Source organism: Camellia sinensis, chromosome 8, assembly GCF_055761805.1.
Source record: "Camellia sinensis isolate YWXY chromosome 8, ASM5576180v1, whole genome shotgun sequence".
Lineage (NCBI taxonomy): Eukaryota > Viridiplantae > Streptophyta > Magnoliopsida > Ericales > Theaceae > Camellia > Camellia sinensis.
Window position 1 is genome coordinate 183,929,434 of NC_138968.1, and position 24,255 is coordinate 183,953,688.

Below are 24,255 nucleotides of genomic sequence, written 5' to 3' on the forward strand. Positions count from 1 at the left end.
TTAATAAAATTAAATGTTACTTTCAAAGTACAATCATTTTATTTTTTCTTTAATAAAAGTAAAAAAAATCAAAAAATCTATTCCAAACGAAATTTTTAACCCCAAGTTAAAATAGTCAAAAAAATAAAAAAGTCAAAAAATTAAAAAACTAAAAAATCAGTCTACATCCCAAAAGAACCCTAAAAAGATTACAAAGTGATCTAAACCAAATCATTTTTGTTAATTTGTTTTTTTATTTTTTTTAACTAAAGTTTGGTCGTCTTCTTTAAATTGGTCTGGTTTGTGATTGTATACTTAGTTTTTATTTTATTTTAAAATCAAATCCAACACTTAGATATATACGTATGTAATTTGTTAATTATCATAAACACAACTATCTTATTTGTATTTTATATATATATATATATGTCTGTGTGTGTACGCGTTAGAATAATTTCATCATTTAATCTTGTTGACTAAGTTTGTGTTCCTTTAAATGTCGTCACTTTATCACCTGAAAACACAAACGTGAGCTAGTCGGTGGGTATGTGTCGGAAACCTCTCCGATACCTAAGTTAGCAAAATAGATAATAGACACAAAAGTTCTGTGTATTTGAGAGGAAGAATTGTCATACATGTCTATAGGTTCTGTCATAGGTTTTTATAGATTTTACATAGTACAATCCTAGCAAGTACAGTCCTAGCAAGACTCTAACTCTCTTTAGCAGAGTCCTCCCAAGAGTCTCATACCCAAGGATAATGTTTATCCTTAAAACACCATTCTCATTGCAAGTCAAGTGAAATGATACAAGTGTTTGCTCGACTTTCTGCCGTCCAACTGGACTACCTCTACTCTGTCCGCCAATGGCTTAGTCGTGTAACACGCATCACCGTCAAAGCTAATATTGCATGGCTTTCCTCCTAGCCTGGCACCCTTCCTAGCTCGGCCCTTCTCTCTGTTCGACTACCTTGCTTGGTAACTCGGCCATAGCGTTGACCGCCACTAAGAAGTAGTCAGGTCCCCGTGGCTAGGTTCCATAGCTAGGCCTCATGGCTCGGTCCCGTAGTTAGGCCTCGCAACTAGGTCCCATAGCTAGGTCTTGTAACTAAATCTCATAGTTAGGTCTTGTAACTCAGTCTCATAGCTCTGTCCCGTAGCTAGGACCCGTAGCTCGGTCCCATAGCTAGGCCTCGTAACTAGGTCCCATAGCTCGGTCCCGTAGCTAAAACCTGTAGCTCGGTCTCATAGTTAGGTCATGTAGCTAGGGCCTGTTGCTATGTCCTGTAGCTAGGTCTCGTAGTTAAATCCCATAGCTAGGTCCTATAATTAGGTCCCGTAACTAGGTCAAAAAATATGGGCATTTACTAGTTCAGTCAAACATTTTTTACTGCTACTTCAACCTAACTTGATTCAATTTGGTTACACAAATTACCCTCTCAATATATATAAAAGTTATATTTCTCTACTTTTATAAGTATGTTATTGTATAGTGATAGAATTAATAGTAAACATTCATCTAAACAAAATTTTAAATTGTGAACAACATCTGTGATCATATTGTGAATGGTAAGATTTTTAAAAAGAATAAAGCTATGTGCAATAATTGATATACTAATTAGTGTACTAACGGATGATGTGTCATAATTTTAGAGATTTTGTGTCTTGTAGTTTGTATAATTGGTGGGGTCTTTAGTTTTGAAGTGACAATGTTATAATATATGTTGGTACACTAATTAGTATACCAATTGATGCATTTAGCACAATTCTTTTAAAAATTATGATTTTGGATTGTTTTGGAAAGTAGCTTAAAAGCTAATTTTTTAAACTTTTTTAAACTTTTTTTTTTTAAAAAAAAAATGTAAAAAAATAGAGATATAATATAATTCAAAAGAGGTTAAAAGCTAAAAAATTACTTTTAACTTCTTTCCCAAACGAGACCTTTAATTCCACACTTCAATGGTTTAGTCTAATTGATTTCAAGATTTTTATGATTTAATTTGATTCTATATTTCAAGAAATTATAAGCAATGAATTGATTCTGATTTACTTTTAAATCTAATCAATCCAAACCATGCCTAGATTGAACATCCTGATACCAATCCTCAAATCATGTTCAGCGATGGCTGTTATTTGACCATACTTTGATAACTTATTAGCAAACCAAACAAAAGAAATTGATAATTTTTCTCATTATTTCTAGAATGTATTATAAATTTTTCCGCCAGAAATATATGACATTTTAAAGCTTTTGAGGTTTGACTCAATGGTCTAATAATTATACCTTTGGATGTGGTGAGGAGAAGGTCAGAGATTCGAGCAAATAGACCAGTAACAAACCTCTTCAGTTGTAATATAACTATATTAACATGCTAATACTATATTTATTTAATATATATATATATATATATGTTACATTTAAAAATTTATCAAAATTTAGATAAACAAGTCCAAAATAATTGTATATTTTTTAATAAAAGTACACATCACAAAAAATTCTACAGTTATTTTAAAATTTATTAATTAATACAATTAATTTCAATTTTTTTGGCTAATTAATATTAGCCTGTTTAGAAATTTGGCTATTTTAATTGATTTTTTTAGTTATTTTAGTCTAGTTAAAAAATTGTGTTCAAAAAGATAATTAATTTTTTTAATAACTAATTTGATTATTAAAAGAGAAAAAAATAAAATAATTATAATTTAAATATGACATTTTATTTTATTAATTATTTAAATTTAATATATATTTATCAACTATTTTAACACCCAACTCTCTTTTAAACAGGGCCATTATTAGTAAACATGACCCAAAAAAAAAGAAAAAAAAAAAAGAAGTATGTACATAAAAAACATTAAAAAATTTAAATATATAAATGAAACTGGCATTATCTATAGTAGTCCAGTGCTGTGTGGCCTTGGGAAAATGATGATGATGGGCGTGACAGCATCATCTCATCATTAGTTCTTCCCTCGAAGTAGGGCCCATCTCTCCCAGGCAAAATGCAATTTTTCGAAGGCCATGAAGTTCTGAAAACGACGCCGTTCTATCTCTCTCTCACCCGCTAATCAAACTTTGCGATTGATGATCTTGACAAATCGTCAAAAAATTCTAGTATAAATACAGCCTCGCTCTCTCATGGTTTCTTATTCGTCAACGTTTGCGCAATTAGCTCTGAGAGAGAGAGAGAGAGAGAGAGCGCTGAGATTGTGTGCGCCACAGAACACGAACGAAGTAAAGACCTCTCATATCAATGGCCACCAAAGTCTATATTGTGTAAGAACCTCATCAAATCTCTCTCTCTTTCTCTTTCTTGATTCCTGCATTTTTGTTCATGATTTGTGAATCGCTCTTGTTTTGCATTTGATTTTTATTAATTAATTGCTTTTTTTAATCTGTAAATCTGTGTGTGGTTTTGTGTTTAGGTTCTTTATCTGTTGTTCATTTTTTTTTTCTTTTTAATTTTTTTTTTAAATTCTGAATTATTAGTGTTCAGTGATGTTCATTGTTTTTGTAATTTTGTTCTTACTGTTAGAATTGATTATCTGAGTGATCAAGGGCAAAGTTTAACTGTGGAGTACTAATTTCTTGATTGGAGATCGTTTACTGGTACCAGTGATTAGCCAGTTGGTTAAAAAAGAAAGAAAAGCGTAATTAATTACTCGAAGTTTCTTGAAGTTTGAGTTCTTTGTTTGAATGCTTATAATGATCCTGAATTAATGCTTTAACAAAATGGCGCATACAATCTGTGTCTTTCCATATATAGATGAATCATGTATGATTGGGCTTATATTTAGGTGTTTGCTGATATGGATCTGTCATTTCCACTAGAAGGGTCATTTTCTATGCATTTTTTATTCTTAAATACTGGAATTTTGTCTCTTTGGACTTGTGATTAGAAAGCTTGGATATTGCAATTTCTTTGGTAAAAAGATCCCCTCATCAATGGCAACAAAACCAGAGAAAAATTAATTAACCAAATTTTGGAAACTACTTTTCACCATGTAGTTTGAAAATTGGTCATGTGTTGTAGCTGATAAAGGGTTATGTTGCAATTGAAGCACTTTAAAAGCTTGCTTCAGGCAGATTCTGAAGACACATAAATTAGGATAACAATTTTAATTTATCATCAAGACATTAGATAATGAAATGGGTTTGGATACAAGACAAGGAAGACTTTTGCATTTCTTTACAAGATATCCTTACATTTGAAGTATCCCCACAGGAAGCTCCCACAAGCAAACTGTAGAATAGATTTGGATGGTGATGGATGATAAACGATTATGGCATTGTGGGCCTATTCATGGGTTTTGTTACAGTGTGCAGGGTGTCCTGAGTTGTCTGTGTTGTGCTGCCACACTTGGGTTTGTTTGTTGGGGTCATTCTCTTCTCAGTTTTAGAGTGGAAACATCCATCACCATCCAAGGTGTCTTTGCACCCTGCTGATGTTTGCCACACTTGGGTTATGGGCCTGCATCTCTGCACTTCTTATTTAGTTACACGAAGGTGTCATGCACTTTTGATCATTACACTTTGCATGCAAACCAATGTTATTTATATCATCCTTGCAATGCTTGGTAGCGCCTATGGTGTTTTGAAATATTTGCTGCTGTAATGATGTGGGCTCCCATTATCTGAAGATGAAGATGTCAATCTGTAGTTACCTTGTTTGGGTTGCCCTGTGTTTCATAGGGCTATAGTTGCTGAGTAAGTGTATCAGTACAAGATAAGGCTCCTTAGTATATGGTGACTTGATTACCCATTTATCCAGATTTACTGGTCATGCAATTGATATTAACATATCATATCGTATCATAAATCAATCTAGAATATCTTTCCCGTTTCTCAAAGTATAATCAGAGTGCTAGCTGCCCATATAAAATATGTTTAAAAATAAAAAAAAAAAAAAATTAACAGAGCCACTTTCACAGACAAGTATGAAAAGTCGTGTTTGTCTTTCATTTGCATTTGATACAGAATGGTAATTGCTGGTAAGAGCTAGAGTATTTCTGTTTTCTAACGTTCACTATCCTATTATAGGTACTATTCTATGTATGGACACGTAGAGAAACTAGCAGAACAGATAAAGAAAGGGGCTGCCACTGTTGAAGGTGTTGAAGCAAAACTATGGCAGGTAGATCATGCTAATTCTTCCCTTTTCCTCTTTAACTGATTATTTTAACAAAAGGAAGTGAAAAGTGTGCAATGCTTGTTGAAGAAAGTGAAATATGTACTTAGCAATAATCTTAATCAATTTGATTTTGTTATATTTGACAAATCATTGCTCTTTTTGAAGTTTACATAAAACACCATTTTATCCCACTAAGTTGTTTAAAAATACAGGTTTTTTTTTTTTTTTTGGTTGAGGCCACGTATCCTTTAATTAGAAGTTTGATGGGTCCAACCCTTGGATATGCACTTGTACCTGATACCTGTACCCAGGTATAATGTAACATAGGTAGGCATGAACATAATGCAATCTGACGGTGAACTTTTAGAAAGTAGGTGGAGATGATATGGCTTCTTATGCAAAATGGAAGAAAAGTTTTCTAATGACTTTCAATGTTTTGGTTAATTTTACAAAATCGGGATTATGGCATGCCTTTCAAAGAAAGATGCTGAGCTGCAATGTGTTGTGATAATTATTCTAAAATGAAGACATTACCCTAGAATTGTTGATCGGTGGGTTTTTTTTACTGCCTAGTGATTTGATGCCATCATTAATGTCATCAGTAATGCTTTTCACATGTGTTTTGGGGTGTGCATTCTGTTTGCTATAACACGGATGATCAAATTCTAAGTTTTCAGTTTCTTACTAGTTATAATCAGTTCCTAAGATTTCATATTTCCTTTTGCTATTTCCATGACTCCATCTGCATCTCTCAGCTGGCCAAGTGTCCTATTAGAACCTTCTCTTCATATCAGGGTGATCCTTGTCAATAATGCTGTCATTGTTCATCCCTCTCATTGGTGCTAGCATTGTTGTTTGAAACAGTGATGTCATAGTTGATTTTTCAAAAATCTCAATTGGTATCTCTCTTATTTAATCTCCCGCAGCTACGCTTGCAGCTTTTTATCTTTTCTCCTTTGTTCCTGCATCTCTTAAATTCATTTTTAGCCGACCTTGTCTATCCTGTAGTAGTCATGGCTCATCATGTTAATTTTTCCTGATTAATATTCTTTCAGAGTCTCTATTCTAACCCAACTAGAGATTGTTTTTAAAGTAAAAAAAGTATCCCAGTTTATTCCTCATTTGGGTGGGGTCTGGCTGGGGGTAAATTGGGTATAGATTTAGCTATCCATTGGTATGATATGCACAAAGTGGTTGCCTCAGTATTGAACCCACAACCTCAAGGTTGTGGGCTCAGTTGTAACAACTGAACCAGTGGCCCCCTGTTTCTAATCTGACTTGAGTTGCTGCTGAGCTTAATTTTGATTTAAGCAATTGTTTAAGAATGCTTCTCGAAATTCCAATATCTGTGCCTATATATAGATGGGCAATGTTGAGAGCTTTTTCTATTTTTTTGTCAAGTATTTCGAGTTGGAAATGGTTTGTTCTGTAAAACTTTATTTTTGTTTAAATGTTATGATGTTTGGTGGGTGAGAAAAGTAGAGAAGCGAAGGGAATTGTTTTTAAAATTTTGTTTTTTCTTGTTTAATTGACTCGGTAGGGGAGAAGAAAAGAAAAGAAATAGGAAAGAAATTTTATAAATTTTTTTTTCCCACCTCTCAAAAGTTTCTCCATTACCAAACAAAAGATATTTTGGAGGGAAATTTTCAATTTGTAGTACAACAGATAATGCACAAGTTTCGATGGATCTCTGTTGCAAACAACAGGAAAAAAACTCACTCTCTCTTTTCTTTTCTTCCTAACCAAGCATTTTATTTTCCATTCCCTTCTGTTAAATTTTATCTTCTGTTGAATGAGCAAAACAAGCATAGAGACGCAAATCAAAACTGAGAAAGCAGTAAAGCAAACTGAACAAACAAAGGCTGAGCTCCTGCAAATGTGGAAAGATTGGAAACTACTGCAGTTCTAACTGTCTCTAGATGAATAACTCCAAGGAATCCAAACAGTAATAGCCACTGGGCAAAAAGAAATCGGCCACTTTTTTCCCTTGCCTTCAGGAAGAAAACTATACCTGTTTCCCAATTTTTTTCCATTGTTGTTTCTTTTTTCTGTGTGCCTTGTGTGATAATGACTTCTACTTTAGCATGAGGCATGAATGCTAATGCTCTAGGCTTTCATAAACATAAGGCATTTTCATGTGAACAGGTTCCCGAGACACTACACGATGACGTTCTCAGCAAAATGAGTGCTCCACCAAAGAGTGATGTCCCAATCATTACACCTGGTGAACTTGCAGAAGCTGATGGGTTTATTTTTGGCTTCCCCACAAGATTTGGGATGATGGCTGCTCAATTCAAGGCATTTCTCGATGCTACTGGGGGTCTATGGAGAACACAGCAGCTTGCAGGCAAACCCGCTGGAATCTTCTATAGCACCGGATCCCAAGGCGGTGGACAGGAAACTACTGCGTAAGTTCCTGTTTGGTAGTTTTCTAATACATATAGCATGTAAATTTGAAATCCAAAAAATAAAAATAGCTAAAATGGTTTTTCTTAGGTTGACCGCCATTACCCAGCTGGTTCACCACGGAATGATCTTTGTGCCCATTGGGTACACGTTCGGAGCTGGCATGTTTGAGATGGAAACAGTGAAAGGTGGAAGCCCTTATGGTGCGGGGACATATGCCGGTGATGGCTCAAGACAGCCAACAGAGCTCGAGTTGGAGCAGGCTTTCCACCAAGGGAAGTACATTGCTACCATAACAAAGAAGCTCAAGGGATCTGCTTGATTTCTATTCAAAACAACAATACTGTTTGGCATTTTTACATATATTTTTTTTCCACTTCTAGCATTTCAATGTTCTATTTCTTTGTGCTTGCAGAAGATTATTGTTTGCCTTATTGGATATAAGCGATTTATGTGTTTACTCATTATAGTGGTTTTTATCAATGATAAAAGTGTGTTTATTGTTTCTTGTGATTGGCTGACAATCTGGTTGCCACTCTCTTCTTTCTTTTCCTTCTCATGTTACGGAAAGAAAAAATATTTTGTATTAAAATATTAAAATGGAAAAAGAAACAGAATTTGAATGGGTAAGTTGACGTTTAATACGGCAATTGGTACAGTTTTGAGTGTTAACTCTACCGCTTCTATATGTTTTAATCTCTTATGTTATGTTTGAATTTTAAATTTGTTGAAGCAAATGAAATTACTTCTATGTATTTATTTTGTAATACGTATCCAAATAAAATAAAATAAAACAAAACAAAACAAAACGTAGTAAAAAATAAATAACTTTTTGGACTATTTTACACGGAAAAGCAGAAGACTTGAGTCAAAATACCCCCTGCAGAACTTTTTCTTCTTACCTCATCAAAGATTTTTTGAGTTTGATTTTGGGCATTTAAATATTTCTTTTAAATTTTGGTTGGGTGCTTTTTTCTTTACAATTTTTAATTCTATGATTCTCTATAAATTAATAGCAACAGAAACCTAAAATGTTAATGCTTGAATTAGTATTGTAATTGACTGCCCATGTGGTAATCCATTGAGTGAATTAAGTATTATGAATGATAGGACTAATTATATTAGTAGTCGAACCAAGCTAGAATAAAGAAATGATGATTTATTTTTTAATTTTTTTAATTTATAAACTAAATAAATCATATGTTGTCTAGAGTCCGAGTGCACTGGCAATTGTTGGTGGCTGATGAAAAAAAATCCAGTTGTTGTTTATTTACGTTTGTGCTTACATGATCAAAACACATACCTAGTGAGTTTATTTTTATTTTAAACTCAAATTATTCCATAAATTCGAAATAAGTCGGGTTGGCTTCAACTATAAAATTGTGCTTTTTTTATTTTTTATTTTATAAATTTTTTTAACTGAACAATAAAATTGTGCTTTAAAAACATGACTTCATGAAACAAGCTAAGTTCTAAAAAATGAGTTTAAAACTGCTTGAGTTATAAAATTTTGATTTTAGACAACTCCTTTTTGGTTTAAAAAAAAAAAAAAAAAAAAAAAACCTACATATCCTGTACCATAAATAAATTGTAATTTGTAAGGGCAAAACTAGAATGGAACCAGGAGGGCAGCCACCCCCCTAACTTTGTAAAAAATACATTTTAGCTTATATTTATAAAACAGATTTTTAATTTACATTCTAAAATATTATATAAGCTCTTTCTCCTTCTTTTTTTTTTTGTTTTTTGGCCAAAAATTCTATGTAATCTGATCTTTTTAAACAGGTAAAAAGTAAATTCTTGGTAAATTTTTTCTATAAGTAGGCGATAACATATGTCTTTTGAGTCAAATTTTTGTCTACTAGTAAAAATGCTTGCTTGAATATTGAGGTTGTGTATGGATATTTGATTAGGGATTTTTTGTTTTTTTAATTTTTAAAAAATATTTCACAAATTTTTTTACAAAATTAGGATCCAAACAAAATAAATATATTGCCGCCGCTACCCTTTGATACCCTTTTCTTCCATGGTATCAACAACTAATTTACATAAAACAAATTGGGTTAAGTATATTGTTGGGTCCTAAAAAATGAGTTCTGTTTTATTTTGGTCTTACTAACTTGATCCTCAACTTATTCAATTCGTGTTTAAATAGTCGCAGCACTGTTTTTGTGGAAATTTTCATTAAAAATTTTTTTCTTCCAAATTTGATCAAAATACCCTACTTTATAAATTTTGCATGGAAACACAGTTGGTTTACTTGCTAACCAAATTGACAAAATTAAAATATCCCCGTTTGGGAAGAATAATATGGAGTTTTTTTAATAAACTATTTTAGCCACAAAAGACAAAACAAGCTATTTTAGTCACAAAAAACAAAACATCACATCCAACCCATAATCATTACACTCTTCTCTCATAAAAAAAGTCAAAAAAGTCAAAAAAACCAAAAAGTCCTTCCCAAACCAAGCTTTTCAGCCCAGACTAAAATAGCCAAAAAAGCTAAAAAGCCAAAAAGCTAATCCACTCCCCAAACCAACGGATCACAAATGTTATTTTAACTCTATTACATAGTATAATTAATTGCAAGCACCAATCTGCTTGCAGGAATTAGAAGAGCTTGCTTAAATTAAAGTAATAACAGACTTCTATCAGAAGACACCATGCGTGAAAAAAAAAATTGGAAAAAGAAAGAACAAATGTATAATATTGGCATCACACATGACATTCTTTACAAAGCATAATTATGATCTATGTTTCGATGCTTTCTTTTTGTATTCATTTGTGCTTCTAAGCTAAGCTAATATCTATCTTTAATAAAAAAAAAACTAAAAAATTTAATTCCACATGCTACTCCATCTTGACCTAGTTGTGCCTACCAAAGATATAATTGATTTTATTTATTTTTCCTGATAAGTAGAAGATATTTTAGAATATCCTTTTGCTAATCAATTAGCTGAAATCCCTGGGGGGTAAATAGTAGGTGTGAAACGTACTCCATTGATTATTTATTTATTTATTTATTTGGTCCCCTTTGAAGGGCATAATCATATTTAGGAAGAATTTTAGATGAATGGCATACGAAAAAAATAATTTTAAATTCATAAGAGCATTCGCATCGGTATCAATAAATTTTGAGCTAAATTATAACTCAAAATTCACTTTTGTTATTTTAGCTAGTCACTTTTTTAGTACTCACTACATCAAACTCTCTATTTTAATTCAATCCTATTAAAATATTATTTTTTTATTGTATTTGTTATTCTTTCTTTTTTTTATTAAGGCCAAGTTTGGGTACTTTCAAAAAAGTCAAAAAGCTAAAAAGTTACTCAAAAAGTTAAAAAGTTAACACTATTCGCCAAAAGTCAACAATTACGGCTGCACAACTCCCAATTCAAATTTTTCCCTACAAATCAATTTTTACAATTTTTTATTACACATTTTTCAATAAAAAGTCAAAAAGTTAACCCAAACATCTATATTTTCAACCTCAATTTTTTAGTCCAAAAAGACAAAAAGTGCACTTTTTTAGTCTTCCCAAACTTGGCCTAAATTGATGAGGTGCCACCCAAACAATTCTTAAAAAATGTCAAAAAAAAAAAAAAAAAATTTGTTGTTGACCGGTGGACCAGTTAGGCTAATTTTGGACATTTTTCTTCTTCTGCTACAGTTACTCATCGGATATCCGGGAGGATGTCCGGTGGGTGAGAAAATATAATAAAAAATATATTAATCTGTCTCAAAAAAATAATAAAATATTGAATAACTAATGAATTACTCAACAAATTTGTTGAGGTACTATAACAAATTCAACAAAAAGTTAATTTAGAAAAAAATTATTAAGACTGATAGAGGAAGAATTTTATGATTTACTAACTATATTCTACACTTTTACTATTTTATCTCAGTTGATGCGGATGCTTGTACATCAGTGCAAGTGATAGTTTTGTCCTAAACAAAGTTCGCACTTGCAAGTCTATTAATTTGTAATTTTTATTCCCCCCAATTTACCATTCATTTGAAATCGTCCCATCATATTAAAGCACTTGTTATTCTTTAAATAGTAGTAGGGTTAGGTATAAGGTTATTCGAATTACTCAATTCATCCAATTCGAATTGATTTGCATACAAATAGACAGTTTCGCAGATATAATACAGACAGATGCAGTTTGGAATATGACAAATATTGCGGGTTGCGGGTTTAACCTACACTTGTAAGAACTCACCCGCACTTAGACCTTTTTGGACCGTTGCTATTTTATTATTGCATTTTAGATGAATGTAAAAATTAATGAAGAATTACTTTTAGGTAAACTTAGAATTTTAAATAATTTTACTTTAATTGTATTGTTGGGTAATAGATAGTGAATGAGGTTGATGATTTAGTTTAGGATTTTGAAAGATGTGTTTGTGTTAGTTTATGATTTGATTTAAAAATTTAGGATTTTGAATGATTTATTTGTGTTAGGAATTGATTTTATTGTATTTTTAATTTTATAAGTTTTAATTCATTAATTATTAATGTTGGAGCATTTTAGAAAATAGGGGAAAAAAGACCCAAAAATAAATATTTACAAAATGGAAAAAAAAAGCTCTAAAATAAAATTTTAAAGAAAAAAGTCTAATTTGCAAACTGCCCGCAACTGTCTACACATTCGCGAATCCTATCCGCACAAATCACAACTCGCAATGCGGGTGATTGCGGGTTGAATTTTTCCCAAACTACATACATGTGGACGGGTCTAAACTGATTTGCAAACGGTCTAAAACCGAACCGCGACCACCCCTAAATAATAGTAACCTTTCTCTCAGGAATTTATGGCGCATTAGGTAAATTTTTTTTTTTTGGGTTAAAAAAAAGAAAAGAATTTCACAGGAAAAAATTGTTTGACATATGGGGCACTTTGGGAAGAAGCTAAAAAGGTCATTTTTTTGGTTTTTTAATTTTTTTAGCCAAAGAAGTCAGCTTTTTAAGCCAAAGAAATCAATTTTTTTGCCAAAAAAACTACCAAAAAAGTCAAAAAGTAAAAAAATTAGCTTTTTATCAATTTCTCAAAACACCACATAATGTTTGGAAAACAATTTTTGAGAAAATCTGCTAAAAATATCTAATTTTTTAGGTAATATTTTAGGTAGCGTTTGATAGAGTTTTAGAATTATGATTTGATAATAGAGTTGCATTTTGAGTTTGTGAGTATTGAAATTATGATTTGAGTGTGAAAAATTTGTTTGGTTATGAGTTTTGAATTGAGTTTGAAATTTTTGATGTGATATGATATTTGATTAAGACCCCGTTTGGTAGAGCTGTAGGAAAGTGATTATAACTTATAACTTAACAGCTTATAACTTATAACTGTGAATATAAGCTGATTTTTGACTTATAAATTAAGCTTCTCTCCCCCACTTAAAGAATAAGTTGATTTTTGACTTACAAAAAGCTATAAGCTGTATTGTTAAGCTGAACCAAACATATCAAAATAACTTAAATTAAACTAAAAGCTGAAATAAACTGAAAATAAGCCCTACCAAATAGGGCCTAAAAAACTTACAACTCATACCTAAACACACAATTCAAAATCCTATTCAAAAGTTACTAAAAATTAAAAAAAAAAAAATTAAAAATATTTTTTATTTAAAATATAAAAGTAACAAGTGCCAAAAAAATAAGAACACTGTTTCGGTCAACTGGCCGGACGACCAGCCGGATGTCTGGAACGTTCGGGAGGATGACCGGATAGATGTGTTTTCAACAATGAGTGTGTGGAATTAATTTTTGAAAGCTCTCCCAAACACCACACTCAAACCAAGGGATAGAATTACGTATATAAAGTTCTACCAAACAGTACCTTAAATTTGCTATTTATTTGAATTTTTTAAAACGACGCACTCTATAATGAATACAGTAGTTGTTTTCAATTTTTTCCTTGCTTTTGTTTTTGAAAACATGATACATAAAAACGAAAACGGAAAATATGAAAAACGAAATAAATTGTTAATTGTTGTCGCTACTAGATATTGAAATACTGTTAGATCCACGAGAGCAAAGAAGAAATATTTTTAAACTAGCGTTAATAAATTTTGTCACTTTCATAAGAAAGCAAATAAAAAACCAACTATATTTATGTAATATTTTCTTGAATTTATATCATACATTTCATTTTCAGAATACTTTTTGAATTATTTTTTCCAAAGCACTTATTTTTCAACTTATTTTTAATTCATGGAAAATGAATGGCCAAAATACAACCTAAACATAATTGTTGAATTTCGGCCTCGTTTGGAAATAAGTTTTTTTTAATATTTTTTTAGTTTTTTGGCTAAAATATGATATAAAAAAAAACAGGTATGTTTGGGATAACTTTTTAATTTTTTACAAAAATATATGCAAAAAATAGAGAGAAAAGAGAATTTTTGATTTTTTGGTATAGATTGTTAGCCTTTTAATTTTTTTAGTGACTTTTTAACTTATCAACTAAAAAATGTTGTTACCAAATGAAACCTTAATAACTAGAAAAAGAAAGAAAGAGAGAAAAATATTCCCAGTCTCTGTCCACTTTCAGCAAGGAATTTGGTATTTTAAGATTGTGATATCACAACCCTATCTATGTCCATCAGAATTCTAAAGGTTGCAAAGGGGACCATATTCATTACTTTAAAAAATCCATTGTTTATCAATCCAATGAATAATCCTACTGTTCAAACATATTGATATTTATATATAGAAAAATAATTTATAAATAGAATTGTTATTAAAAAAAATTCAATCAAAATGATTTGATGTAACATTTTTTAAATTATAAGAACATCCACACCAAACTCTTTAAATTTTTAGTCAAATTAAAGCTATTTTATTATTTTAACTAAGGGCCTGGCTTTGCTCCAGTCCACCATTGGACTGGACCGTGCTGTTGGGCTCGTGGGGGCCCACCACGGATCCTGTTTTGAAAATATGAGCCGTTGAATATGTAGAACTTTTCGAGTACTATATGCCTGTGAAAAATCACGTTAATCGGATATCGATAGCTATGTGATCAAAATAATTTTTTATCAACTGTTAATTTATTCACCGTCCATTTTTTTATACAAAATTGATTTGATCACATAGTTATCGATATCCGATCAACGTGATTTTTCATAAGCATATAGTACTCGACGAGTTCTACACATTGACGGTTTAGATTTTCCAAACGAAACCCGTGGTGGGTCCCCACGGGCCCAACAGTACGGTCCAGTCCGATGGCGGACTGGACCAAAGCCAGACCCTTTAACTAATCATTTTTTAGCACCTACTGCATCAAACTCTTTATTTTAACTTATTTTTATTAAATATTATTTTTTTATTGTGTTTGTTAGTCTTTCTTTTTTTATTAAATTGATAAGTTACCAGTCAAACAATTCTTAAAAAAAGCAAAAAAAAAAATTGGCCGTTGACCGGTTGACCGGCCGGACGTCTGGTCGGTCTTCCGGGCGGACAACCGATAACACTATTATTGCGATGAACAATGCCTCGCTTGTTGTAATGAGTTACTGTAGCACTCGTAAATTAACAACCTACTATAACGGGATTGATGCAGAAGAACACTATCATCAAATTAGCTAAAAAACGACTTTTGCTAGTTTGATGGGATGCTCTAAGCCAGAATGATGGTGTTTTAATTTGAGATAAAAAAAGGACTACAAAAGTATATAAAATTTTGTATAAGAATTCAATTTGTATATATTATATATATATTATATATATTTATACTAACATATAAAGCAAATACCTCTCTTGATATGGATGTTACAATTTTTATTTTTATTTCTATTTTTTTTAAAATACCCCCAAAACATGTAAGTGTTATAAATTGTTTTAATTTTATCTAACTGCTTCAAATAATTATCATAATCATTAAATCTAATTACAAATGTGATGTAGTGTGTTGGTTTCTCACCAACTGGCGCTTGGAGTTTCAGTTAGCTTCAAGCTCCTCTTTATTAATATTTTGTATCTTTTTACATACTTTCATCAATAAAGATCTTCTTTGCCGATAAAAAAGAAAAAAGAAAAAAAAGTGTAATGCAGTGTGTGTCCACTTCTAATGAAAAGAGAGAGGGATGGGTTTAGGCTCGTCTTCATCTTCCAAGGAAAGCCCCTTGGAAGTGACCAATCGATGAAAAGCACAAAAGCATGGCTGCTAGCTCCTGGACCCATATCCGTCCATTTTTTAATACAAGAATACAATAAAACTAAAAGAGTTATAAAAAATAAATGAAATAAACAAAAAAACAAAAAACCCTAAAAGCAGGGGCAATGGGCCACCCTCTGACTTCCACTAACGTATTCCAAACATATAAACAGATCGAAAGTGAGATTTCCAATCAATTGATCTTCCCCACACTCACTCACTCCTATTGTAGAATTCATTTATTCCATTTCTTTTCTTTTCTCAATCTTTCTCTTTTTTCCAATCTTTTCTTCCTTTTAAACTAAAGGCAGTGCCAGCTCTATGCTCATTCAGATACAAAAACAATTTCAAATTCAGCTACAAACAACAAAAATAAATTCTCATCTAAACTAGTGTACAACTTTCTCTCCAATTCTATTACCTGTTCTCATTCCTATAAATCAACAATTCAATCATATAATTCTTCAATTATTACAACTAACAAATCTTTAGTCGAGTCCAATGGTCCCTAGTATCGGCCAAAGCAGCATCATTTTGCCTGTAGCTGCCTGGCCCCAACAATTTCCCTGTCTTTCTCTATCAGAATTTTTTCCTTTTCTGTCCCGGACGAGTACAATTTCCTCCGGTATCTTCAATTTTTTTTTTTTTTTTGTTATTTAACAGTTTTATTAGGGATACAGAAATTGTGCCACATAAAAGGGCACAGAGCACTTCAAAGGAACGAGACTCAATCCTTTTAAGTGTTTTGTTGAACTTGAGTATGATCTATTTTGGGTTCATCAAGATAATTTGAACCGTTTAATTTGTAAATTACATCAAATATATTAATCATCAAAAAAATTAGATTGATTTGGTATCAACAACTACATGATCAAATTACATTTGTCTTCTAATTTTTTAAGACAAATGTCATATGATCATATGACTACCGATATCTTATCATCTTATTTTTTGTAAAGATGCCTTGTTTAATAGATCTTACAAAATGACAATTTGAATTATCTTGATGAATCCATTTTAGGCCCAATCATAGCTCATAATAGGGCCTATCGCGCCCAATAAGGCACATGTGTGCCTTTTTTGTGGCACAATTTCTGTGTCACTAAGATTTTTGCCCATCTTATCAGCCCCAACTTGGCTAGGGTTTGATAAGATACTAGTTGTAGCGAATCGGTCCCATGCCCAAATGTTGACGTTGATGATGGCTTACATCATTATTCCGCCCCCCCCCCCCCCCCCTTCTATCTGAAGGTTCCTCCAAATGTAGGGTTCCAAAAATCAACCGTGGTCTCGTGGGTGACCGGGTAGGTGCTCGACACTGGCACCAAACATAGCCCTCGACTTCTAAGATCTTGCTTTGATCCTTCTTGTTCCTTTGATTTATGATCTAAATTCTGCGTTATGAGAAAAATCATTTATCATTTCTCAAAAAATAAAAATAATAGAAGATTTCACTGCTACATGATCATATTACATCTATAATCAATTATTTTGGTTAGTGTAATTTCAATTGGTTCGATTTTGATAATAAATTTTAGATTTGATCTCAATTTAGTCTAATTGATTACAAATGTTACCATTATTTTATTGAAAATGCACACCTGAGTGGTATGTGTCATTCTTTTAGAGACAAAATTATAAATTTGATCAATTTGATCAATTCAATTAATTTACTTTAGTCAACTCAGTGATAATTTTTTTTGTAAAAAATCATAATAGCATTGCCAATTGGATCATATTGACATAAAATCTAAAATTAATGAGTAAAATTGAGTCAAAATGTATAGCTTAAAATGACACAAGGGGTAAAATGTAAGAACTACTAGTGTCATTTGCTCATAATAAAATTACCACTCTCTCGAATAGTTTAAAATTTTAAATGATTTAGTAATTAATAATTTAATATAGTATCAGAGTTGACAATTGGTCTTATATTTGACTCACTCATGAAAAAAAATTCAATAATGAAGAAAATACTAATTAGTGTACCAACTAGATACAATATTAGATATAACCATGTTAAATAGTGGAATTCACATACTCTCTCTCTCCCAAAATAATAGTCATTTTTAGATAATCTAACTTTTTTTGATAGTACAATTATTACGTTTTAAAAATATTAATTTTTCAAAATTACTCTTTAATAGTATATTTTTTTGAGAATATCAATTATTATAATTGTGCTTATTATGTTATTAATGAATTTAAAAGAAGGACAAAATAGTAAATTCGTATTATTTTATTCCTTAATTTTTGAAAAGTAACTAATATTTTAAAACAATAAAAAATGAAATAAGGGACTAATATTTTAAGACGGAGAAAATATACACCTTATATCTTAGTTAGTGTGTTAGTTGATATACTAATTAATGTCTCTATCATCGCTCAAAAAAATTTGGTGAGGAGCATGTGAAAAATATAAATAATAACAAACCCACTCACTTATATGAAAGAAAGTCTGATGATACATGAGCGGCGTATCAAATATATAAATAATAAACCTACATCTCTAATAATTTAAGCTTTAAATAATTCAATAACGGTTAGTATATTAATTAGTGTTTACTTGATAACTAAGAGAAGGAAATAAATAGAATTTTGTACCTGCTGGTGCTGATTGGAAGCTCCACTTTTCATGTATGGTTCGCTTAAAATCTGATATTGTATAAGCAAAAAAAGAAAGTACAAATAAAAAATGGCTAATTGAGACATTTTCTTTTTTTTGTTTGGAATTGAATGAATTTATTCATAATTTTATTATAACAATGATAAGGTGTTATAATTTTATATATATATATATATACACTTACATGAACTTGTCCATGGAGGAATTTGATGTATTCAATTGCTTCAGAGAGCACTGAAGCTGTGTCAGTCTGAAACAGATTAACATGATTGCAATCTATCAAAGTTGAGCTCAATTTCAAGAACTCATAAAGAAAATGACCTCTCACTCCCACTCTCTTATCTTTTGTGAAAGTGAAGATTTACTCAGAAATTTACCTTTCCAAAAGGTGAAACCAATTGTTGGAGAGCAGTTATTCTGTCCCCCATCTTCTCTTTCCTCACCTAAGCATTACAACAAAGCTAGAATTTCTCACTTCTCATCCATAGCTATGAAACAAGAAAATATCAAAATTCTCTATCCTAAAAAATAAAGCTTTTCCAAGCTTGTGTGTACCTTAAAAGGTGGCAAAGGTGACGGTGTTTCGCTCCGGGTCCTTTTGTTTGATGCCTCACTGCTATTTTTCTTTGCCACCGTGCTCAAATCCCGAGCCTCTGACGTATTCTGTTGTAAAATGAATACATAATTTATAACGACATCACAATCTGAAAAGTTGATTTTAAATAACAAATATCAAGATATATATCAGTATCGGTAATAGGTAACACCATTATGATTTACCTTAGGTTTCTCTTCAAATGTTTGAGGAGAAAACTGCTGAGTCTGCAAGGATGGGAAAAAGCTTGATCGAGCGTCACTCATGGCAGCCGCAGTGGTGTTCCAAAATGGAGTGGCGTTGGACAACTGTAACTGACCATGAGGTGGTTGTTTCGGAGGTGAATTTCTCATGAACTGAGGAAATTTAGACCAAGGCGGCAATAATTCACCAGAATTCATGCCATAACTTGGCGGATACAAATAATTCACCTCTCGGTTCTCAAAACTAGATTGTTGTTGTTGTTGTTGTTGTTGTTGCTGACTATCAGATCCTAATAGTCCTTGTAATATTGTTGAGGGGCTTCCATAACCAGCTTGATCCATCTGAAAACTAGAAGAAACACCTTCACCGGAGCTAAACCCTGGTTGATCCAACGAAAACCCCCGGTTAATTTGCTTATATTCGTTGGCGGTCGAGTCGTCAGAACTGCCAGAATATATTTTCTGCCTCCACTGCTCTTGGGACGGTCCCATCCCAGTTTCCTGCTGAAAATTAGTTGTGCTCGAGCTCAAGTCCTCTTCAAGCATTGACCTAAAACTGCTTTCGGCTTTTCCACCCCGACTGCCCAAAACAAAAAATTATCAAAAATAAAAAAATAAAAAAAAAAGTTTTTTGTTTTAGTTTTTGTTTTTAGGGTTTTAACTTACAGCAAAGTTTGGTTCCAATCCATGGGTTGAGAAGAGAGGCCTAAACCCATCATTTGCAAGGTTGGATCGGCCAAAACACCGCTACCGGAGGAATCATCAGGAGGTTGGAGCTTGTTGGTATCTTGGAAAACCATAGTGGAACCACCACCACCACCACCACCAGCAGACACAGACACAGAATCGATGGAAGAGCTTGGTTTGAGGTCCACTATCTCTGTCGGCCATCCAAAACTGCCCGCACTAGTGAGTGCAGACGAAGATGACGGTGATGATGATCCGCTGTCGAACCTGTTTCTTGATTCCCACCAGTTGTTTCCACTGCCTATCTGAAATTCGTCGGCCATAGCTACTCACAAAGTTTATCTTCTTTTCCTATAAAGGCTAAATTTGATCTGTATTTCTCTTTCTCGGGTTTTTTTTTTGGGTTTGTCTTCAGATTCTTCACCCTCCTGTTTTAGCCTGTGTATTCTTCTTTGTGATTTGTGCTTGGTTTCATAGTATGATGAAATCGATTCGCTGCATCTCGGTATTTATATCATCCAAGAACCATCTTCAGTGTACGAACCAAATAAAATTACCAGAATTTAGTTGACTTTTTCTGGGGTTCTGATTAGATTTCTTTTGTTTTTGTTTTTTTTTTGATAAAGAGGGTACTGATTGGATTAGACAGAGGAAAGTAAATTTGAAATCAAAATCATTTGCTTTTAGTCAAGTTAAATAAATAGATGGGTAAATTATAAATACACCCATTGAGTTGATTAAAATATGAATTAATCTTGTGATTTTACAAATTATATTTCATTTTGAAGTTTTTAATTTTATAACAAATTGTTTCTTTTATTAACAAATTATCAAGTCAATTAATAATTTTTAATGATGTTAAAAATATGTTTCAATTAATAATTTAGTTAATTTTATTATTGTATAGGAGAGCAATTATGAATTTCATTTTTTTAGCTAATTCTGTTAAATAAAAAATTCTAATAAGGGAATATTTGTAATTTTTCAAATTACAGGGGACAATCTGTATTTTAGGCAAACCTTATGGAGTGTATTTATAATTTACTCTACTATATAAATAATTTTTTAAAAAAAAAAAAAAATTGATGGGGGAGTGTAAATGTAAAATTTTTATACTTGAAATGAGATTGGTTTCGTTTGGGAATATGTTGTGTTGTAATTTTTTAATTTTTTATGAAAAGATGTGCAAAAAAGTAGAGAGAGTGATGTGATAACTTCTAATGACTTTTTAACTCTATGACTAAAATAGTTACTCTGCAACCAAGGCTACTAGTTTAATTACATGATAGGAACAACTCATTTCCAGTCAATTTTAAAGTAAGTTTGTTGAAAAAAAAATACTAAGGTCAAGTTTGGGTACTTCTAAAAAAGTCAAAAAGTCAAAAAGTTACTCAAAAAGTTAAAAAGTTAACACTATTCACCAAAAGTCAACAATTACGGCTGCACAACTCCCAATTCAAATTTTTCCCTACAAATCAATTTTTACAATTTTTTATTACAAATTTTTCAATAAAAAGTCAAAAACTTAACCCAAACATTCATATTTTCAACCTCAATTTTTTAATTCAAAAAGACAAAAAGTACACTTTTTTAGTCTTCCCAAACTTGACCTTTGTCATTTGATGGAAATTTATTTAGAAAAGATAGAATTTAAAGTTGTCACATTATAAACTTGATTTTTTTATAGACAGATTGTATGGGCACTTTGGGAAGATGGGTAAAAAGTCAATTTTTTGATTTTTTTAGTCAAAAAAGTCAATTTTTTATCCAAAATAATCCAATTTTTTTTTATCAAAAAAGCTACCAAAAAAGTTAAAAAGTTAAATTTTTACCAACTTCTCAAAACACCACTAAGAAGAATAATTTGAGACGATCTAAATAAATGCACTTTTTGACTTTTTATGAAATATGGGTTGGGTTTAAAGTAATGTGATAGAGAGGTGATGTGACTTAAATAAGATGATGTGACTTAAATAAAATGATGTAACCTATTTGGGATTGTAGAGGTTAGCTATGATACTTAGTGCACTTCCCTGCTTTGTTGATGTATTTTTGCATGTATTTTTCTTTTTCATCAATAAAGCTTTATTTTGCCGATCGAACAAAAAAAAAAAAAAGTGACTTTTTGATTTTTTTAAATTATGACAGACAAGGCCTTAAATTGTCTAAGATGACACCAAGGTGAGCCCACATGAAGAAAACTGCATGGTCTATTCTGCCTTCATTTGGCATACGGCTAAAGGGCTAAAATAGCTATAGCGGTATTTTGAAAAGATGATTAAAAATTGATTTTTTAATTTTTTTGGTTTTTTTTTTGAAAAAATATATAAAAAATGTGAGAGATAATGTGATTCAATATTTATATGAATCAGAAATAAAACTTATTTCTTTATTTAAAATCAAAATTTTATAATATATGACACCATTTTGCGTGGGGTTTTTATAATTTAATTATTTATTTATGTAGTGTTGCTGTTGGTTTTCAAGTAGGTATAAAATAATAGTAGGCTATTTTTCTATTTAGTTCATTATTCGTTTCAAAATGAAATCAACTCTTTCGTCAAACTCGAAAGAAGAAGAACAAAGAAAAAATTGGATATTTTCAATGCGTAGGTATTTTCAGTTCATATTGTGGCAAGGCTGTCAACCCAAGTACACGGCACGATTTATTAAAGAAGATTATGGTGTTGTTGGGGAAGTTAGGGTTGGGCCAAAACATTTAATAAAAATTAAAATAATTAATAAAATAAAATATCAATTAGTCATTTTTTCTCTTATAACTATTTATTTAATTACAAAAAAATTAAACTATTCCAAACACAACTTTTTTCAATAAAATAGTTAAAAAATAAAAAAGTTACTAAAACAATCAAGTTCTCACTATATATCACTTATTTTTTATATTGTTTTGTATTATTAGATTAAAAGACAAGACATTTGTTTTTATTAATTTTTTTAATAATTATATAGTTTGATAATTTTTTAATAATTATCTCCAAATAAAAGATATAAAACAGTGACAAAAAAAAAGCGGTGACAAATAACATTTTTTATTAAAAAATGAAAAATATTAGCCTAGACTGGTATTATTCAGGTCGTGTATATATATACTAGTGAGGGCAAACGTGATGAGTTTATAATTTTATTTTTTATTTTTTCGATAAATAAGAAAGATATATTAAATTTGAAAATATATACCAGTTATTTACTGAAGTAGTAAACAATATGGATAATTTTGAGAAAAAAAGGTGATGAAGTTTTAAAAATTCCGTACTTTACATAAAAAAATATATATATCAAATAGGATTTTGAAGACTATTTGCTGCACCAAATTACAGACGAAGACAATTTGGCAGCTGATTCGTTTCACAAAAGCAATTTGTCTGAATGACAAAGTGGGATATCCTGAAAGAGGAATATGACATTCAATCAATCAATTGCACCAAAACATAATTCTACCCAGTTTAGTTTATTGGAATAAAATGAAATCAAACAAAATAATTTTTTTTAATGAAATGATCATTTCATTATAATATATTTATTGTTTTATTTAACTAAATAAAAAAATAAATATTTTAATAAAATAATCATTTCATTCCATTTTAATGCATCAAACACTACATGGAAGTGTCAAATTTGTCATTGAATCACATGCAACTTGTGCTTGATAACATCCCCATTGGAAGGACCGCAATTCCATTTGTTTATTATTTAACATTTGATCAAGCTTTTATTTTTATTTTTATTTATTTTAAATCTAATGTTTCATTTTTGAGCCTTGGGTTGGTGAATCTTACCAACTTTCCAAGAAAGTTTCTCTATGTTTTAGAATTATTTCTCAAAAATTTTGTCAAAAACTAATGATTACGGCAAGTCATGTAATGTTGTTAATCAGCATTTGATTTTAAGAGCTCATAGCCTTCAGTTATGATTGGTTTTCAAGAACATGATCTACTAAACAACAAAAAATTAAGCCATATTAGGAACACATCCAATCACAACCTAAAATCAGATCAAGCATCATAGATATATGAAAATTTATTACCAATCCTAAACTCTCTATGCACAGAAATTCATCCGGGGCACCATACCTAAAAAATTAAATAATTTTTTTTTTTTTTTTTGGTATAAATCATGAGTTGATTTAAATGTAGGAATGATTAAGAAGAATAAATATGGGGGAGATAATTTTTTATTTTTATTTTTATTTTTATTTTTATTTTTATTTTTATTTTTTGTTGTTGAGATTTTTAGCCTCCGTTTGGGAAGTGGGTTGACTTTTTAGCTTTTTGGCTTTTTTGGCTATTTTAGCCTGGGTTAAAAAGCTTGGTTTGGGAAGAGTTTTTTGAATTTTGGGTTTTTTTGACTTTTTTTGTGAGAGAAGAGTGTAATGATTATGGGTTAGATGTGATGTTTTGTTTTTTGTGGCTAAAATAGCCTATTTTGTCTTTTGTGGCTAAA

General features: G+C 31.0%; 2 protein-coding genes across 2 annotated transcripts; one reads left to right on the plus strand and one right to left on the minus strand.

Moving 5' to 3' along the window:
- Nucleotides 1–2,995: 2,995 nt before the first annotated feature.
- Nucleotides 2,996–8,020, plus strand: LOC114287456 (NAD(P)H dehydrogenase (quinone) FQR1). The gene is made up of 4 exons (XM_028230824.2): nucleotides 2,996–3,254; nucleotides 5,019–5,112; nucleotides 7,255–7,517; nucleotides 7,606–8,020. The coding sequence occupies exons 1-4, from the start codon at nucleotides 3,232–3,234 to the stop codon at nucleotides 7,835–7,837; spliced, it is 612 nt and encodes a 203-aa protein (XP_028086625.1). The 5' UTR covers nucleotides 2,996–3,231; the 3' UTR covers nucleotides 7,838–8,020.
- An 8,015-nt stretch (nucleotides 8,021–16,035) lies between these two features.
- LOC114287455 (transcription factor bHLH123) lies at nucleotides 16,036–20,479 on the minus strand. The gene is made up of 7 exons (XM_028230823.2): nucleotides 19,774–20,479; nucleotides 19,090–19,687; nucleotides 18,865–18,972; nucleotides 18,687–18,752; nucleotides 18,494–18,559; nucleotides 18,288–18,338; nucleotides 16,036–17,077 (listed from the first exon to the last, which is right to left on the minus strand). The coding sequence occupies exons 1-7, from the start codon at nucleotides 20,115–20,117 to the stop codon at nucleotides 16,925–16,927; spliced, it is 1,386 nt and encodes a 461-aa protein (XP_028086624.2). The 5' UTR covers nucleotides 20,118–20,479; the 3' UTR covers nucleotides 16,036–16,924.
- Between the last annotated feature and the right edge of the window lie 3,776 nt (nucleotides 20,480–24,255).

What these genes read in the sequence shown, in the direction of transcription:
- LOC114287456 (XM_028230824.2), top strand. Translation starts at nt 3,232, where the DNA reads ATGGCCACCAAAGTCTATATTGT. An exon ending in TTGAAGCAAAACTATGGCAG is followed by an intron (nt 5,113 to 7,254) that starts GTAGATCATGCT and finishes TCATGTGAACAG; the next exon opens with GTTCCCGAGACACTACACGA. An exon ending in GGTGGACAGGAAACTACTGC is followed by an intron (nt 7,518 to 7,605) that starts GTAAGTTCCTGT and finishes GGTTTTTCTTAG; the next exon opens with GTTGACCGCCATTACCCAGC.
- LOC114287455 (XM_028230823.2), bottom strand. Translation starts at nt 20,117, where the DNA reads ATGGCCGACGAATTTCAGATAGGCAGTGGAAACAACTGGTGGGAATCA. An exon ending in CACCTTTGCCACCTTTTAAG is followed by an intron (nt 18,753 to 18,864) that starts GTACACACAAGC and finishes TGTAATGCTTAG; the next exon opens with GTGAGGAAAGAGAAGATGGG. An exon ending in CTTCCAATCAGCACCAGCAG is followed by an intron (nt 17,078 to 18,287) that starts GTACAAAATTCT and finishes CTCATAACGCAG; the next exon opens with AATTTAGATCATAAATCAAA.